The sequence below is a fragment of the Phyllostomus discolor genome, chromosome 3 (assembly GCF_004126475.2).
Source record: "Phyllostomus discolor isolate MPI-MPIP mPhyDis1 chromosome 3, mPhyDis1.pri.v3, whole genome shotgun sequence".
In the NCBI taxonomy this organism is placed as follows: Eukaryota; Metazoa; Chordata; class Mammalia; order Chiroptera; family Phyllostomidae; genus Phyllostomus; species Phyllostomus discolor.
In genome coordinates this window covers 6,272,617-6,290,702 of record NC_040905.2, presented here as the reverse complement: position 1 = coordinate 6,290,702, position 18,086 = coordinate 6,272,617, and the positions used below count along the sequence as shown (strand labels likewise).

The 18,086-nt window shown below is 52.6% G+C and overlaps 1 protein-coding gene across 8 annotated transcripts in view; it reads left to right on the top strand.

Annotated features, from left to right (window-relative positions):
* Positions 1-750: 750 nt before the first annotated feature.
* Positions 751-18,086, top strand: part of ZNF131 (zinc finger protein 131) — a 30,190-nt gene continuing 12,854 nt past the window's right edge. Inside the window, exons 1-4 of one of the 8 annotated variants that reach the window (XM_036020172.1) lie at positions 751-988; positions 1,950-2,088; positions 3,070-3,171; positions 12,112-12,256. In XM_036020172.1, coding sequence (XP_035876065.1) covers positions 1,965-2,088; positions 3,070-3,171; positions 12,112-12,256 — 371 coding nt within the window. In that variant the 5' untranslated portion in view covers positions 751-988; positions 1,950-1,964. Of the gene's footprint in view, positions 1,092-1,156; positions 1,509-1,557; positions 1,768-1,949; positions 2,089-3,069; positions 3,172-9,732; positions 9,755-12,111; positions 12,257-18,086 lie in introns of those variants that run through there. The other 7 variants (XM_028527096.2, XM_028527097.2, XM_036020174.1 and 4 more) reach the window with 7 other exon arrangements.

Below are 18,086 nucleotides of genomic sequence, written 5' to 3'. Positions count from 1 at the left end.
GTTCTCTAATCCCTTTGCCACCACAGTTTCATCTAGGTTGCTAACAGCCTCCCAGATGGTCTCTACTCTTCCATCTTGTCTCATTATGTATTCTCCATATTCAGGCTAGAATTCTCACTCTAACAGGTAAATCTTGCAAAGTCACCACTGCACTCCATCTTCAAGGCTTCCGTGTCAGCATGTGGAAAAAATCTTACGTCGTTAACTGTGCCTGCAAGCCCCTGTGGGTCTGCGTCAGCGACATTCTTCCAGTTCCTGGAATGCTCTAGTCTCTGCGCCTTGGCTAAGAACGCTCCGAGTTCGGGGTGCTTCTTCAAGGTCACTGGCTTTCCCTGACCCCCAGATTACATTGTTCTTCTTCACATCTCATAATACTCAAAAGTCAGCCCCCCGGCAATGAACTGTTTGCGATGTCTGTCAGACCAAAAATCAGAAGGCAGAAACCCCACAAGCCTCGTTCACCACCGGATTTCCCAGTCCTTCAAAGCAGCGCCTATCACAGCGTTGACTCTCAATCGATGTGTGTTGGAATAATGGTTACATTCACTTCGCTATTTGAGGTCTTCCCTGATTCCCACCCTCTTCTCTCTTTGAGAAAACAAATGTCATCTATCTCATTTTCCTTAAAATACATTTTCTTCCCCGAATGGAGGAGGCAGTCACTTGAGGTTGACCATGGGTCACTGGCCTCTTTAAGCACGGCGGTGTAGAGAGTAGGGTGTTACCGCTGGAGCAACGGCATCACGTGTAAGTAATCGCAGCAGATCCAGCGGGTCCGGAGCCTAGCACCCACGTGCTGGCCGCAAAGCACGGAGAGGGCGGGCACCCGGGAAGACGATCCCGGCGGCCGGACGTGCTCGCGCCCGTGGCCGCCCAGCCCGCGCCGCGGCCCCCGGGTCTTGGAGCGAGCGCACGTGCGCCGGCCGGACCTGAGCGGAAGGAGCGCCCGGCACTCGCGCAGACATGGAGGGCGAGGCGCTGTTTAGGGGTAGGGAAAGGTGTGGAACGAGTTCCGCCCCGGGAGGGGAGAGCAGAGCAGGGCAGGAGAGGCTTTGAGGGACGTAGAGGAGCGAGGGAGGATTCCGAGCTAGGTAAGGCGGGTCGATCGCCAGCCGAGGAGGAAGGGGGCGGGGAGGGGCGGGGCCAGCGAGCAGCCGCATAAAAACCCTGCGGGTGCGCGTGGCGGGTGGATCCTGAGGCCGGGTCGGAGCGCGCACGCCCGCAGTCGGACCGGGGCGGGCGGAGAGCGGAGATCCCCGCCGCGGCCCCGCCAGGCCCTCGGCCGGCCCAGCCCCCCGCAGCCCGACTCCTTCCTTCCGGAGCGCGCGCGCGGCCTCGCGGGCGCCGAGCGCCAAGTCCCCACGGTTGGCCCCTCCCCGCCGCTGGCTGCGTGGCCCGGCCCTCGGTGGTCTGCGCTCTCAGGCGGCCGCGTCAGCCGAAGCCTGACGCAGTGACGCTCTACGTGGACGTAAGTGACGCACAGGTCCGGGCCGCTCCTCCTTCCTTGAGTGAGTGCCGGCCCGGTCGGGGCGGGGGAGGAGAGGGGGGGGCCGGGGAGGCAGAGGCGACCCGGGAGTCGTTGTGGGCCGCGGGCCGGACCGGGTTCCGCGGCGGCGGGAGCCAGGGCCGCGCAGAAGGGTTTGGCGGGCCGTTAGAGGGCCGCGGCGGCTGTCGGCCCGGCCCCCGCCGGACTTGCGCTCCCGGGCGCCCGGAGCCTCCGGCGCGGCGCCCACCCCGCTCCAGCGCGCGTCTCCCGACTCCAATTAGGTCAGGCTCGGAGTCCCGCGGCCGCCACTCCGGCCCCCGGCGGCTCGCCTTTCTTCTCTCGCCTCCCCCTCCCCCCTTCTTTTCACGTTGCTGGGGTGTTGGTTTTTGTTGTTTTCTGCTTTCGGGGTTCTGTTGCCCAGCCCGAGCTCATGGGTGTACACTATCATGCTCCTCTTTTGTAGAGCAGCCCGCCGGCCATGGAGGCCGAAGAGACGATGGACTGCCTTCAGGAGTTCCCGGAACATCACAAAATGATCCTGGACCGATTGAATGAACAGCGAGAGCAGGACCGGTTTACTGACATCACCCTGATTGTCGACGGTGGGTGGTGGGGTGGTGGGGTGGTGGGCTCGGGCGGGTTTGGGGCTTCGGTTCTCACCTCCCTCTTCCCAGCCGCTCGGAGCTCCCTACCAAAGTCCGCGGAAAGTGCGCGCTGGGCCGGAGGGCGCTTGTCAGTGCCGCTCACATGGACCGGGCGGCCTGCGGAGGCTCGTTGGCGGGCAGGGACGGTTTGGACAGAACCGTGGCGTTTTAACTCCTGGAAGTTTTCCCATTGCACACCTGAGTGCGGGATTATGGGGGTGGGGACAGTGAGGACATCTCTGAATGTTTGGTTAGTGGCTTCCCTGGGTAAGCTGCTTTGAGTGTCCCACAGGAGTCATGTGGGAAGGTTGATTTTTTTTTTTTCCCCTCGTTTCTCAAATGGTCTTGGAGGGAGGCTAAGAGGGTCCTTTGCAGCATTGGTACCCACCCTCTTTGGGAACCCCCGAAGTAAAATGGGGTCTTTGTCAGTCTTGGGTGTTGTCATTGTAATGGAGGCAAACCCAGCTTGGGTGTCTTTTCAATCGAGTGAAAATATGCTTCTTCCGAATATTAGGCATATTGAGATGTTTCTCATAGCAAACACGTGCAGCTTCGTGCCCGTCCTGTGGCTTTTTTCTCTGTCTTTTCCAAATGATCTGTAACCTTCTGGGTGGTGGTTATATTTAGTAGTTTCCACTGAATAGGATATGCCTTTCACTGTTTAATTAAGTGGCAGGAGGCTCCTGCCTCCTGAAGTATTGTAAACTGGCCTTTATGAAACTGACTTAATGAGGCCTTTGAGGTAAAGATCTAGCCTTGTGTCTCACTGAGATTAAAATTTGTCGAGACAGCTGCCAAGAATATTCTGACTTTAGTTCAGTAATTTACGTTGTTTTATAATTCCATTATGAAGATTTGCTTCATGTGATTTTCTCAGTTTGTCTCCTAGTTTTTATGTTTGTCTGTGAATACATATGATTTTATTTCCTTTCTGTCTAGGTCACCACTTTAAGGCCCACAAGGCTGTGTTGGCGGCTTGCAGTAAGTTCTTCTACAAATTCTTTCAGGAGTTTACTCAGGAACCTTTGGTGGAGATAGAAGGTAAATACTCGTTTGAAATAAAACTGTTTGGCAAACATTATGGTTGATGAGGCTTTAGGCAGTTAATTAGTAAGACACCATGGGACGCAGGCATCAGGGTTCTGTTAGGTGACTGCACAAATCGTTCTTTTGACACCTGAGAATTCTTACTTTCAGCCGGGTGCCTGGCGCAGTGATCTGCCAGGAAAAACTCCCGTTAGGTGGTAGGTGCTGGTCTCTGAGAGGAGCGTTTCCCACTGCTGAAACCCGCAGTCACTCACTGTCTTTTGAAAACACACTACAGTAAAGCCCCATCTCTGCTCAGTGGGCTTGTGTTTCAGAGTGCGGGGTGCTGAAGGGTCGTGGAGAGGCCTCTCCTAGCAGAGGTGCGGGTGCGAAGTGGCTGCCGCTGTGTGGAAAGGGCGAAAGGTGAACTGAACCGGCATGCAGAAGTTGTGGTGGCTGTAGAAGGTCAGGGGCGGAAGGGGTTATCTGCCAGATGCCGTCTTGTGATAGTAAGTGATCTTTTGTATCTGCCCGACTTTTCCGTGATAATGGCCTGCGGGCCGCTGGGCTAGGTGTTGTGCTAGGCAGTCTGCGGTTTCTGAGGCTCACGGCAGCAGTCCTTTGAAGTAAGCGGTGTTTTTCCAATTAATACACCAGGGAACAGGCTCCAAAGGTTACCTGCCCAAGGTTGCCTAGCTAACAAGGGAGTCACAGTTCAGAACTAAGAAAGAAATCAGCTTGTGTGCATAAATACCGAGTTTTAGCTTCTTTCAGGGCTTTCTGACTTTGGGTTTTGTATCTCTTTTACCGCATGTATATACTCTTTGTTGTGAATGGGTTGCCTAGAAACGCTATTCCCTTAGGAAATTTTTTGTGCCTGGGGGAGTAAAGAAAAGGTAAAAAGTTAAGAGCATCCTTTTGTGTTAGCACATCCCCGTTTACCTAGCATTCCACCTGCTCTGTCCGCGGGTGGGTCATCTGCTGATTGTGTGTGATGGACAGCGCACAGGCTGGATCCACAGAGCTTACTGACCTGGGGGTCTTGCTGCCTGGGTGGCATTGGTTTCTCTTGCAAGGTAAGATTTCATGCACTTATCCACCTGAGGTGCTGTGTGGCCCCAGGCAGGTTACTTTACCTTAATTGCCTACTAGCCTCCTCATCTGAAAAGTGGGTTGTTGGGCTTGATTAATTGAAATAACGTGCGGAGTGCCTGACATAGTGTTTAATGGATTGTCAAAGCTTAATCAATTGGGGCTATTTGTCAGTTGAATACTTATTGTTTATGTAGGACATAAACAATAGAATAAGACATCCCTTTACAAATTTGCAAATTTAGTCCCGGAGAAGCAACAGGTAAAGAAAAGAGTGCAGAGAAGGTGGCATACTTTTACTGTGGAACGGCGTCCCTGTGGAGGGAGCCCGGGCGGTTGGTCTACCTTAGAGAGATGGGAAAGAGTGCAGAGAGGAGTTGACTCCGGAGCAGGCTCTTAGAAAGTCAGAAAGTCCATGGCCAGGCCAGAGTGTGCATTGCTGGTGCAGCAAGGACGGCTGGACTACCTCCCGGAGAAGCGGGGTCTGCGCTCCTGAAGACCAGTCAGTCCCCTTGGCGTGTGTCTTGGGCATCGTGGTGCCTCTGAGCGCCGTGTCCATTGTGGTGCAGCACATGCAAGCCTTCAGTGTTTAAACTGTAGACCCCTGAGAAAGTAACAGGCAAGAGCACTTGCTGTTTTTGTTACTTGCCGGATTCAGGTTTAAAGAATTAGTTTGGCTCAGCGTCTCCTTAACCTGTTAACCGTGGGATTGCTCTGCAGTCTACTGCTCTCACCTGGCCGTGGAGAAGGGCCTGAGGGTGTCACTGGGAAACCTGAGTTTGTGGTCCTGGCAGTGCTGTCAGTTGTGTGGCCTCGGGCACATTGGCTTTCTTTTTTTAATCTGAAAATAAGTGATTTTGGGCCCTGTCATGGATGTTTTGAATGTTGGGCCATCACACTCTGGGTGTGCTGGGGAATGCTTTCCTTGTTTTGAGTTTGGTTTGTTTTAGGAGGTCATCAACCTGGTCAGGGTCAGGCTGCCTTATGTGGGCTGTGGGTCCAGTGCCAGTTTCATTTTCAAAACCTGTGCAGTGCTGTCCAGGCCCCAGGTGTGCTGGCCTGGGGGGGCGGCTCACACCACGGTGTCAGGGCCTTCGCTGCGTCCCCACGGGTCCGTTCCACGTGCATGTGGCTGGGCGGTGAGCTTGAGGCCGCACGAGGATGGAGAAGGCCTTTCTCTCGACCTCTCTGAAATCTGCACACGAGCTCCCAGCTAAAAATCTGGGGCTTCAGCCACCCTGTGCTATCTCCACTTCCCACCATGGGATCTACTTCTTGGACAAAACGGGGAGAGAAAAGGGAGAGAACGAATAACAGGAATTCTCTTCATGCTCTTGACACCGTAGCCTCTCTCCTTGTTTCTCCGTCAGAGAGAAGACCTCCCTCTCCGACTGCAGGGGCTTGCTTGGTGCCCCACCCCAGGTGTGCCGCCTCGGCCCCGGGGCTTGCCTTTAGGGAGGGCTGAAACGGAGGAGCAGAAACCAAGTATTTTTTCCTCACCCCCCCCATGCACACTCTCCGTCGTCTTCCCTGGGCCTGTGGCCCGAGAGAGTCTGTCCTAAAGCTGCTGCTCCCTGCACCTGCTGCGAGGCTCTGGGACTTGGGCTGTCCTGCAGTCTCAGCTGGGGTGTGTGTGGGCGGGGGAAGGAAACCCAGGAAACTGTTCGCTCTTGGAGCTTTGGTTTCTCTCTCCAGTTTGCTTGCTTCCATTTATTTTTCAGAGTCTTTGTTTATTTTCATTATGCATTTTCTCCAGGATTTGTAGTTGTGATCAATGGAGAAGGTAGGGTAGAGTGTGCTTTCTCCATCTTAGCTAGAACTGGGAACCTCCCCCCACCCCCACCCCCACCCCCACCCCCACCCCCACCCCCACCCCCACGAGTTCTGTAAAGTAGGAATAAGGACCTGTAGTGATGGTACCGGTCCTTAGCGGCACATCAGAAACACCAGGGGAGCTTTTGCAAGTGCCAGTGCCCAGGCCGTATCTCCAGATCGAATAGAGCTGTCTTTGAGGGTGAGCATCCAAGCGTCTGTTTTTAAAAGTTGTCTAGGCCCTTGTTACTCACGGTGTGATCTGAGGACCGATGAGAATGGGCATCACCTGGGAGCTTGTTAGAAGCGCAGACTCCTGGGCTCCACCCTAGGCCCACTGGGTCAGTGTGAGACCCTTAGACGATTCCTGTGTGCAGCAAAGTCGGGGCCATTTTACCCTGTAGCCAGTGTTGAGAACCACCGCTTCATAGGGCGTTGTAAAAGCAAACGATAGGCTTGTAAAAGGAATTTCACGAATTGCACTTCTGATGTGCTCTGTATCACTTGTCACTAGGTGCACACTGAGCCGTGCCTCTCCCTGTTTTCTGTGTCCCTAGGGAAGTAAGTTACCTTCGGTTAGAACCATAGGTTCACCTTTGGCTTCAGATAAAAATTCGTGTCCCCAAAGCCAGTTGCTTTGTGGCTTGTGACTTGGACTCACACCCCATAAAATCTCCAGTGAACATTCATTTCCTTGCTCGGAACGCAGCCCTCTAACCCGAGCCTCTGGTTTTCTAAGCCCGTTCTTTCTCCGCTCCCCCTGCAGCGCGTCCACGGGCACCTAGTGTTGCCTCTCGCAGCAGCTCTGCAGGCGCGTCAGACTTGGGCCCTTACTGTCAAGGTCAGGACACCCAAGTTCATGTTCAGGCATGTGCTTTCTGAGTGGGAGTCTTCACTAATTGGGGGAATTCCCTAAGACTAGAGAAATTTCAGAATAATTCTTCTCTGTTTCCCTGGGGAAAAGAGAAGACTCAGATTAAGGTGTAACATTTTCCTTAGATAGTTGTTTAGAAAAATTGTGTTCTATGGCACACTTCTATTATGAAAGAAGTAAGGGGTTGGTGAGAAAATGGGCTGAGATTTGAAAGCTACCAAACTAGTCCTGATGGAGAATAAAGTGTTTTCACGCCCACCCGTCACCTGCCACAGCTTTGCTTCCCTGGGCCGGAGTTACCAGGGTAGTTCGTGGTAGCTGATTACTCGGAGGAGTTGTTTATTCCTGCAACTGTTGTGGGCCTGGCCACGTAAGAAGCACCAGGGGTGCTTGTAAAAAAGTTTCCCATCCCGGTTCTGATCGGGAGATCAGGGGCCCATGGGATGTTTAAAGTGAAAGTTTATTAGTGAGGCAGAGTGGATAATGTGCTACTCCATAGGGAGAGGAGCATTAAATATATATATATATATATTTTTTGTTGTTATTTATTTATTTTAGAGAGAGAGAAAACCAAAAACCTGCTGTTCTGCCCATTCATGCATTCACTGGCTCTTGTATGTGCCCTGACCCGGATCAGACCCCAAACCTTGGCACACAGGGGCAAGCCTCTGCATTTATTGAGTCTGCAGGTGACGGGTGAACTAAGATCAGGGACAGGGTCCACATATTTAAATCCTGGAGTCCAGATGTTTCTTAAAATTACACATTTTTGGAATTTGCTGTAGTAATGCAGTACATGTGTTACAAAATACTCCCAGTGGGGTCTAAGGCCACACTGTAACCCAATCATATTTCAGCAGTGTAGTACATTGCTACTTACTCTTTTTTTTTTTAAGATTTTATATATTTTATTTTAGAGGGGAAGGGAGGGGGAAAGAAAGGGAGAGAAACATGGATGTGTGAGAGATCCAGTGATCAGCTGCCTGCCACACGCCCCCAACTGGGGACCTGGCCCGAAACTTAGGCATGTGCCCTCGCTGGGAATCGAACCAGCGATCATTCAGTTCACAAGCTGGAACTCAGTCCACTGAGCCACACCGGCCAGGGCTACTATTTACTCTTAATAGGGATAAAGATTATAAGTAGCCTTAGTTCAGATCAAATTTTGCTGCCAAATTTATGAGAAAACTGGTTTTAAGAGATTGGAGGACTTTGGGATTACACATTATGAGATTCTGGGCCTGTGGTGAATGAACTACCATGGGTGTTCATTCAAACTTCCCAGCAGGGACATTTCCTGCCACTTGATTTAAAAATCTTCATCATGGACTTTGGGATTGGGCCATCTGTTTGCTCCTAGTGTTTTTCTTTTTATTTGATGTATATATTTTTTAACTTACATTTTATTGATTATGCTGTTACAGTTGTCCTGATTTTTCCCCCTTGGCCCTTCTCCACCCCCGCACCCCCCACTCCCTCAGGCAATGCCCCCGCCCTTGCTCGTGTCCAAGGGTCGTGTGTGGAAGTTCTTTGGCTGCTCCCTTTCGCATCCCTGTGGATATTCTGTAACTGCCTATTTGTACTTGTAAATCCCCTCACCCCTCACCCATTCCCTTACCCCCCTCATCTGTTTATCTTCAACCTTCGGCATTTTAATTCTTTGCCCTGGAGTGGGTCTCTTTGTGCTTCCTGCACTTGCATGTCTGTTTCCTTTGCCAAATTGGGGGAGTTTTTGTTTTTGTTTTTTTTTCCATCATTCTTTCAGATAGATTTCCAATTTCTTACTCTTTTTCATTCCGTTCTGGCACCCCTATGAAGTGAATGTTGGGCCTCTTGAAGTTGTACTAAAGTTTAGGTGCTTACACTATCCTCATTTTTTGGATTCTGTTTTCTTCCTGTTCTGATTGGTTGCTTTTTGCTTCCTTACGTTCCAAATCATTGATTTGATTCTTGGCTTTGTCCACTCCACTGTTGTTTCCCTGTAAATTGTTCCTTATTTCAATTGGTATATCCTTTGTTTCTGAGTGGATCTTTTTTATGCTGCTGAGGTCCTCACTAAATTCCTTGATCATCCTTATAACCAGTGCTTTGAACTCTGCATCTGATAGATTACTTATCTCCGTTTTGTTTAGTTCTCTTTCTGGAGTTTTGATCTGTTCTTTCATTTGGGCCATCTTTCTTTGTCTCCTCATTTTGGCAGCCTCCCGGTGTTTGTTTCTGTGTATTAGGTAGAGCTGCTGTGTCTTGGAAGTGTGTGGCCTTATGCAGTACATGTCCTGTAGGGCCCAGTGGCACAGCCTCCCCTATCACCCAAGCTGTGTACTCGAGGTGCGCCCTTCATGTGGGCTGAGTACACCCTCCTCTTGTAGTTGAGCCTTGGTTGCTGTTGGCAGATCAATAGGAAGGATTTACCCAGTTAGGTCAACTGCAAGGACTGGCTATGACCACTTACCGCCAACCTCTGCCCTCTGTGGAGGATGAGCTGTGCAGGGGCAGGGTGGTGGTGCTCCATTGTGGTCTGTAGCTGCCCACTGGGCGCTGCTGGTCCTGTGGTTTCCTGTGTGGTGGAGGCCAAGCTCAGCCTCCCCCTATGTTTTGCCTGAGGCCACCCTGCCTGAGTTATAAAGCAATCTGAGATGGCCGCTGCTTGTGCTGAGCTTGGCAATCTCCAGGTGAAGCCAAGCTGTGAATCTGGGCTGCTGCTAGTGCTGGGCCCGGGGCTCACGGAGGCCAGCTGCTGCTTGTTCGAGAGGACTTTGGAAGTTGTGCGGCGTGAGCCAAGACCAGCCATTTATATGGAAAAGCAGTTTGGGTGGGCCTGTAAGTTGTGTGGGGCAGAGTCTGGGGATCTCCAAGATGGGTCAAACAGTGTTAGCCAGGGTGGTGCAGTCTCAGATGTGGCACCAGCTTGCCGACTGTGGGGTTGGGGAAGGTTTAGAAATGGGACAGTGGCCTCTGTTCACCTTGATGCCAGGCACTTCAGCCCACCCCTGCTTGCTACTGGTGCCCCTCAAGCCGCCTCTCTGTTGTCAGAGCTCAGAGGGAGGGGTTCTGAGTAGGTGAGTCCGTGTGTGGGTGCTCTAAGGGGAACTGCTTGGGGCCCCAGCAGTTTCTTCCCACCTACTCAAACCCTGGCGGTTGTTGCAGCCAGAAGCTGTGGCGATGTGTCCCGCTGGTGCTGGAACCCTGCGCTGGGGAGGCTCACCTCTGAGGTACCCCTCCCAAGTTTTTATCCACCGCATGTGGGTGTGGGACCAGCCCGTTCCTCACCTGTGCCCCTCCCACCAGTCTGGACGGGTGGTGTTCCTTTCATTCCGGAGTTGTCAGACTGCCATTCAGCTCGATTTCTGTTGGTTCTCAGTGATGGTGGTTCTGTATTTTAGTTGTAATTTTGATGTGGTTGTGCAAAGAGGCAAGCCACGTCTGCCTATGCAGCGATCTTGACTGGAAGTCCGATCCTAGTTTTACTTTCACTTGACTGAGGGACTTGGGCTAGGTTACTGAACTTCTCTGTGTCTTGATTTCCTCGTCTGCAAAATGGAGGTGATGACAGTAAGCACCTCATAGGGTTATCATGGAGAATGAGTTAGTACTTGTATTTAGTGTTGTGGTATGTATGTATATAGCTCATGTTTAAAACATTAAGTATGTTCTATTAACAGTCAAAATTTCATTCCGTTATAGGAAAATTTTATACATTGTGTTTCAAAAGGACATTTGCCCAATGTCCTTTTGAATTCCCTCAAAAATTAAAAACCCAGAACAATCTGGTTGCCCATCCCTCAGGCTGTTTTCATGTATAGTAAAGAACGACGTGGTCAGGAGACAGCCGGGGGAAAGGAAGGTTTAGCAGACCCAGATGAACGAGCCTTCCGTGAACCCAGTTTTTAGTTTGCTTTTTGGAAGCGTGTGGCATGGTCATATTACATTATATTTTATGGTCTTCCTCCCATTATCAAGTTTGCTTTCATACATTTTGAAAAGAGTCTGCTGAGGCCCAGGGGTCTTGATCGGTCCTAAGGTACACAGGTCTCGCAGAGCTGGGACTAAACTAAAACTCAAGTTCTGACTCCCCGAATGATGTCCTCCTTTCATACAGGCAGGGGCTGCCGGGCGTCCCAGCGGTATTTTCACTGTGGTCCCGAGGCCATGCTGAGGCGCATCGAGTGGGGAGAGCATAAACATAGTTTTGTGTTTGCGGTGGTGTATGTTGTGTGTAGTTTGGACTTGGGCATTTCTTAGCATTAAAAAATTTCTATTGAGTGTAGTTTTCTCCTAGTTGCTATTAATAGCATTTTTAGCCTTGCGTTGGCAGACTAATAACCTATAGCATTGAAGGGCACAGGGAAATAGAGTATCCTTTTGGGCCGGAATTTAAACACAAAACTTTTAAAGAAAAGTTGGAGTCATAGAAGTTTATTTTTGAAAGCGATTTTAGCATTTATTTCTACTTTGTGGCCTGCCTGCATTTGGGAAGCATTGTGTCAGGTACTTCATCGCCTATAGTCGGAGATGACACCTCGGATCAGACCAGGCACAGAGCTCAGCGTGGGGGAAGTACTAAAGAAGGTTTCATTAAAGGTGTGGCATTAGAATTGGGCCCTCGAGGGTTGCAGGATTGGTACAGAGATAAAGCGATTAAGCGAGCATTCAGGAAAGAGGGTAGGTGTTGGTGAAGGCGAGGAATCTCTTAGGAAATAAGTGGGCTTGAGAATCAGTATAGAGTGTGTGTGATAGAGTTTAAAATGTGGAAGGGAAGATAGCGAGAAATAGGAGAATAATGTGAACAACCCGGACGCAAAAGGCAGCGTGGCGCTGAACTTGATTTGCTAAGCTGCGGAAAGCCGGCGGCGATTTTGGAGCTGCGTTCCTTGATGCAGGGCTCCCTGGCCGGTATCACCACATGTCTGACATGGACTAGTGGGCCAGCTCCTCTGTTTGAGTGACAGGTGTTACTCTTCTGTGAGGGCCGTGGGAGTCTTCGGGAAAGGTCTTAAAGTCGTTTGCTAGTTAGTGCTGGAACTTAGCCACAGTAATGTTGTTCCGATAATGTGAATTCTGCCAGGAAATAATCTTTATAAATAACAAGGACCAATCAGGTTCCAAGCATTTTCCCCCTAAATGTTACGAGATTTGAATCAACATAAATACATGCTAATGCACATCTTTTTTTGCAGGTGTAAGTAAAATGGCTTTTAGCCATTTAATTGAGTTCACATATACAGCAAAATTAATGATACAAGGAGAAGAAGAAGCCAATGATGTGTGGAAAGCAGCCGAATTTCTGCAAATGCTGGAAGCTATCAAAGCTCTTGAAGTCAGGTAAGCACTCAGTTAACTGCATACTTACTAGTTGGACCAAGTGTAGCTTCGAGTTCTGAAGCACCTCGTGCAAAGAAAAAGGAAAAAACACTCAGTTACGTTATTCACAGTTATACTACGAGAACATATTCATTGCTTAGGAGCCATTCCTACGCAGTTAGTATTAAAACACAAAATTTCCCATGCGAAGTGTTAAACATGAAAAGACTCCACTGTTTTTTCCTAGTGACTCAGAACAAGCACTCTCTGGGGTCAAGCTGCCTGGGGACTGTCCCAGCTCCACCACTGTGTGTGTGTGTGTGTGTGTGTGATGACATTAGCCTCCTGTCAGCAGCTCAGTCTCCTGGTCTGTCGAATGGGGATAATAATGGTACTTGTACGTAGGATTATTTGTGAGAGTTAAATGAATTGATGTATGTGAAGAGCTTAGCAGGGTGTCTGGCGTGTGGTACTTGAGGTGTGAATTGCCATGGTCTCCCAGCTCCGTTTCTTACGGTGTAGATCCTCGCTGTGGGCCGATGGCAGAACGTTAAAGGGAAGTTGGGTAGAACCAGTTTCACGTGGGACAGAGTAATTTAGTCCGGCTCACTGGTGTGGTTTAGCTTAAAGATGGATTTAGAATAACTCTAAAAAATAATTGAACTATGGTCGTTCATAAATATCATTTCTTCTAATGAGCTGTGATGAGTTTGGTGCCAGTTCGAGGTAAACTTCTCTGACCGAGGGTGGTGTGTCTGCGGTCTCTGCTGCCTCACGCCTGGCACACAGGTGTGCAGCACGCACTCGTCAGCGGCTGGGTGGGTGGGTGTGCGCTGGTTCAGAGCAGACCACCACTCTGGCGGGGAGAGCTGAGACTCGGGTGGTGAGACAGGTGTCAGGGTGTACTGCTGATTAGGTCACACCTTCTCAAAGTGGGCAGACTGTGGAGGGGGGGTGGCAATATATAGACATATGAGTGTATATATATATATTCATGGCAGTCCCAAATTCATGGTGCAGTCCTAGATGAGATCCCCTGAAGGAAACACATTCAGTGTGTGGTCCCTTTGCTGTACGCGGCAGGGAGTGGTACGTCCCTGTAGGGGAGGCCCTCGGCAGCAGGACAGCGGAGCGCACTCTGGGCTGGGTTTGGGAGGCATGTAACGGAGCGCTCGGGAATAGCCCTTGGGAGTGGCAGGTGAGCACGGCGGGGCACGGCTGTTTTCCTGGTCCTACTGAGGACCTTTCGGAGGACTTCTTAATACAGGGCTGGAGTTCTTAGAGTCGTGACAATCATGAGTGCTTTTAGGTTTAAATATAGTCACACGTTGAATGTTTCTTGAACCAGCTAGGCATGCGTTATCCTCTGAAGAGGTGTTTTTTTTTTGTTTTGTTTTTGTTTTTTGTTTTAAAATAAGACAACAGTATTATAATAATAAAATTTAAGAATACAAATTTAGTTATGGTTAAATCAACTGGTTAAAGCAGCTCTTCATTGAGATTATAACTTTCAGATACAGAAGGGTGAATAAGGTTCTTTTTTCACATTTGCAGTATGTGAGTATTTTGGGAATATAAGGTAAACTTTTTGAATGACACTGAAAAAATACTAGGACTTTATTTTGCTTTGTTGGAATTGCATCACTGTTTGTTTAAAGGAGAAGGTTGCTGTTACTTGTCAGAAAAGCAGCAGTTGCCTTGTGATTTTCCCTCCCCAGCCCGGCGAGGTGTAGTTTACGTGCGGGGTAATTCACACACCCTCAGTGCGGAGCGAGTTCTGTTGGCTGCGCACAGTGGTGTGAGCACCCCCACAGTCGAGACGTAGGAGTGTGTCTGTCGCCCTCACTTTTCTCGTGACTCCGCAGTGGAGCTGGATCCCTGGCCCCAGGCAGCCACGGAGCCAGTGTCGTACTGATGGACTCTGTCGTTGTGCAGTCTTCCAGGTTTGCCTGCTTTCACTCCATGTTACGTCCTAGAGAGCGTTTCACGTGGTGGGCGTCAGTGTGCGTCCCCTCGCGCCCCTCGCGCCCCTCGCGCTGCGGAGTCCCGTTCCAGCTGTGTGGACGCACCGCCTCTTGACGAACGCTGGGGGTGTCTCCAGTTTCTAGCGTTGACAGACGAAGTGGCCGTGGCGTTTGTGTGCAGTTCTTGGGACGCACACTTCCACTTCTCTCAGTGACGACCTGGGAGTGGAGTAACTGGGTCGTGTGGTAGATGTGTCTAATTTTTTTAAAAGCGCCGCACTGTCTTCCAGTGTGCTGTGCCGTTTCACGTTCCAGCCGCGGTGTGTGTGAGTGGCGGTCACTCTGCGGCCCTGCTCACAGTCCCTGGTGTGGTAATCCGGGTGATGCGAGGCTTTCCCCTGCTGGCCATCTTCGCGTGTGTGTGGGGGGATGGAGGGGGCTGTAATTCGCATCTCCCCAAAGACTGATGATGTTGAGCTTTTGTGTGTGTTGTGTGCTTTTTTTTTGCCATCCCTTTGTCTTTTGGTGAGATGTCCACATCTTTTGCCCATTTTTAAAATTGGGTGTTTGTCAAGAACTGCGAAGGGTGTGAGATTTTATCCTATTTGCAAGCTAAGCTTTATGCATGCTGCCAAAAGACTCGAGACTCCCGAGTCCGAAAGAGGACTTTGTTTCTCTCGCAGCGTGAACCTCACGTCTGCATCGGTTCTTCCCTTCCCCCGCCCCCCCCCCCATTCCACGGGGGCGGCGTAGTGACCTGAGTGTGTGCTGGACCCCCAGTGGTTCGGGTCGCAGTTGGGAAGGCCGCGCTTCAGGAAACCCAGAGCCCCTGTAATGAGCTGCGGGCAGGCCTGCCGGCCTCTGCCCCGGGGGGTCGCTGTCTCCAGCCCGCTGTCTGTCGGCGGGGCTGCCCTCCGCTGTGGAGGAAGACAGGCTCTGTCCTCTGTCTTCTGAGGCTGTTTGCTGCGCCAGCAGCAGCACCCTTGAGATGATGCTGCAGAACAGCAGGCTGTCGGTGTCCTCGCAAGGCGTGAGAAACATCAGGGATCCTTGCAGAGCTGACTGCTGGCAGTGTCCTTGTTTCTCCGTTAGTTCAGCTTCTGGGGGATTTTCCCGCGGGTACACCACCCCGGGGCCTCATGCATCCGCCTCTTCTCACACTGGACTAAATGTAGGCAACTGTCCACAGAACTGCGGGCGGCAGGGTGTGGCCACGCTGGGCTTGACCTTGCACCTGTTCCCCTAAAGCCTGGACTCAGCCAGCCAAGCAAGTCCCTGGAAAGCCAGGTGGCGCTCTCCTGGAGTTTCTGGATTGAGCTTTCAACTTGGCCCTATGCGTTAATCTAAGAGTAGCAAGATGCTTTAGCAATTGCACAGTCTCCATATTGGCCCATAGGGAGGGAGTCGAAGGCAAGCCTGTCATCTTGAATGACGCTGGCCAGTGGTTCGAGGCTGACACAAGTGCCTCCCAAAGCCCGAGTGGTGCCGTTGACCACATCGACTTACGTTGGGCGCAGAGTTCATACCACCTTTTCATTTGGGTGATTCCCGTCATGGGGAGGACCACCCGTGGTGCATGCGTAGACAGACAAGTCAGTCATGACTCCACAAGGCTCCTCCAAGTAACCAAGGGGAGCCTTGTTTGGGAGCCGTCTCCCCAGTCGTCTGAGAACAGAACCGACCCACCGGTGGTGTCCCTTGGACGCCGGCGGTCTCTCCTGCCCACCCCTGAGTTGTGAGCTGTCACAGTCCTGTCAGGGAAGGGACTCGGTGCTTGGCGCCCACACAAGAAGTACAGTCCCCGTGGGTGTTTTTGAGCGAAAGTGCCGCTCACTGTTGTCTGTGCCCCACAGCGGGACCTTCGTCAGTCAGGGGCAGGTGGACAGGGCCTCCCCTTTCCCGGCTCAGTTAGGAAGAGTAGGGCTAGACCTTCCTTTGCAGGGACTGTCTGAAGGTGGACTGGCCAGTCTGCCCTGTTCGTCACCAGCACCTGAGTGTCCGCCGAGTGGCAGGCAGTCATTGGCCTTGCAGAGCAAGCCTCTGGTGCTTCCCATGGGCCGGGCGGGAGCTGGGCCACACCCCGGCTGTTCCAGAATACTCCTCCGTGAAGGTGAGGGAGCTGGAGCACAGGTTGCGGTCAGAGCCCGTGGCGGCGGCGGACGGCACATCCGGCAGACGACTTCAGACACTCGCGGTGGTCGAGGAGAGCCGCACCGGCCTTCTCCCACCCGAGGAGGGGCCTGGGCACTTCTGAAGGACAGAGGCTGTCCGTGTCCCTTCGCCCCTGCCCCCTGGAGTCTGAGATGTTCTGTCCCCGGTGCCGGGGTCGTGGCTCTCCCTCCCCCTGCCCAGCGTGCACCCTGCCGGTAGCCTCGGCTTCGACCCTGTTCCAGGCGTCTCTGCCCACCCAGACCTCTCGCCCCGAAGTGCTGGGGCAGAGGCATCTTCGTAAAACTTAAGAGACCAGCTGCGTCTCCCCCTTTGGCTCACGGGGACCAGCAGGTGTACTTGGCAAGCAGTATGTTCAGTGAAATGGTCACTATTCTTAGGATCTCGGATGATGCCAGGTTCCAGGTTGCCAAGAGGACCCGGGTGGCTGGACCAGAATTAAGTTTGAACTGCTGGGCCTGCTTCTGACTAGGCCCCCGCCCGGAAGGGGCACTGACCTAGGCAGCGCCGGGGTTGCCGCTGCGGGGAAGAGGAGGATCGTGTTTAAAAATGGTCGGCAGAACCCTGAATTTCCAAGTGAGTTTATACAGTTTCCCGCCTTTTCTGTCTTGATCGTGACCGAGGAAGCACCTGACTAGAGATGCTCTCTTTCTGGGGACAGCTGAGTTTGGTGGCCAGACTCTTTCCTCAGGAGGAGGTAGGGGAGATGGAGTCAGGCGTCTCTCTGACTCGGGGACTGAGGCCACTCCGGCGCTCTGCACGGTCCACGTCCGTGGATGGCGGGGAGTTTGGAAGGTCCGGCCATACCTTGACTTCCAGCCAGTGACCCGGTCAGTGGCTTCTGGCACGTCGTTACCAGACTGCAGAGGGGCCGAGCTGACCGTAACACACCGACTCGTCTCAGGGGCTGCAGTGGCGGTGTGGCCAGAGCCGGGTCTGCCGAGATTCCCAGGTCTCCGGGCAGCTGGGCCATCGGCAGCGGCGCAGGCCGTAGAAGTGACGTGGGGGGTGTTGTCCGGAGCTGCGGAGGCAGCCGTGGGCTCTGCCCCCGAGCAGAGCAGCCTCACCCGCGCCTGCTTTCTGCGTCGCCGGCGCTCCAGCTGAACACCTGCAGCAGCCAGTGAGGCCAGGACCCCTCCGTCCGTGGTTCCCTCTGGGCAGCGGAGTGAGGGCACTACCGCTCTCTCGTGCCGCAAGCCAGGGGGCCAGCTGGCCCCTGACCGCACTGTCCGTGTTTGACCAGTGAGACTTGGGGGGCACGTCTCGCCTTGGCGGTCACCAGGCCCTCGTTGGCGCACTCCCGATGGCAGCGTCAGGCCGGGGGCCTCGGCGTCTCTGTCAGGCATCGGTTTCAACAGGAGCCCGGCAGGCTAGTCCTCCGTCATCAGAGGGAGCAGCGTGCCTGGGAGCTGCGTTAGGGGACTGGCAAGTCTGAAATCCAAGGAACACCTTTGGGTGCAGGTGCCCCCTTTTGCCAGAAGCAGCCGTCTCAGAGACCTGCAGCTCACGGGGGCGTTCGGGTTGTGCGGCCCCAGGGGTAGAAAATGCACCACAGCTTGATGGACAGCTGCCAGTGCAGCCTGTTGGCCGGAGCCCCCCCTAAGCTGTGCTGGTCTGCAGACGGACTGCCGTGAGGAAGAGGGGAGCGTGCCGGGGGGGGGGGGGCACATGTGTTCGCAGCACCCGGATGTCGGTGCGTGCTGGGCCTTGTTTCTGGT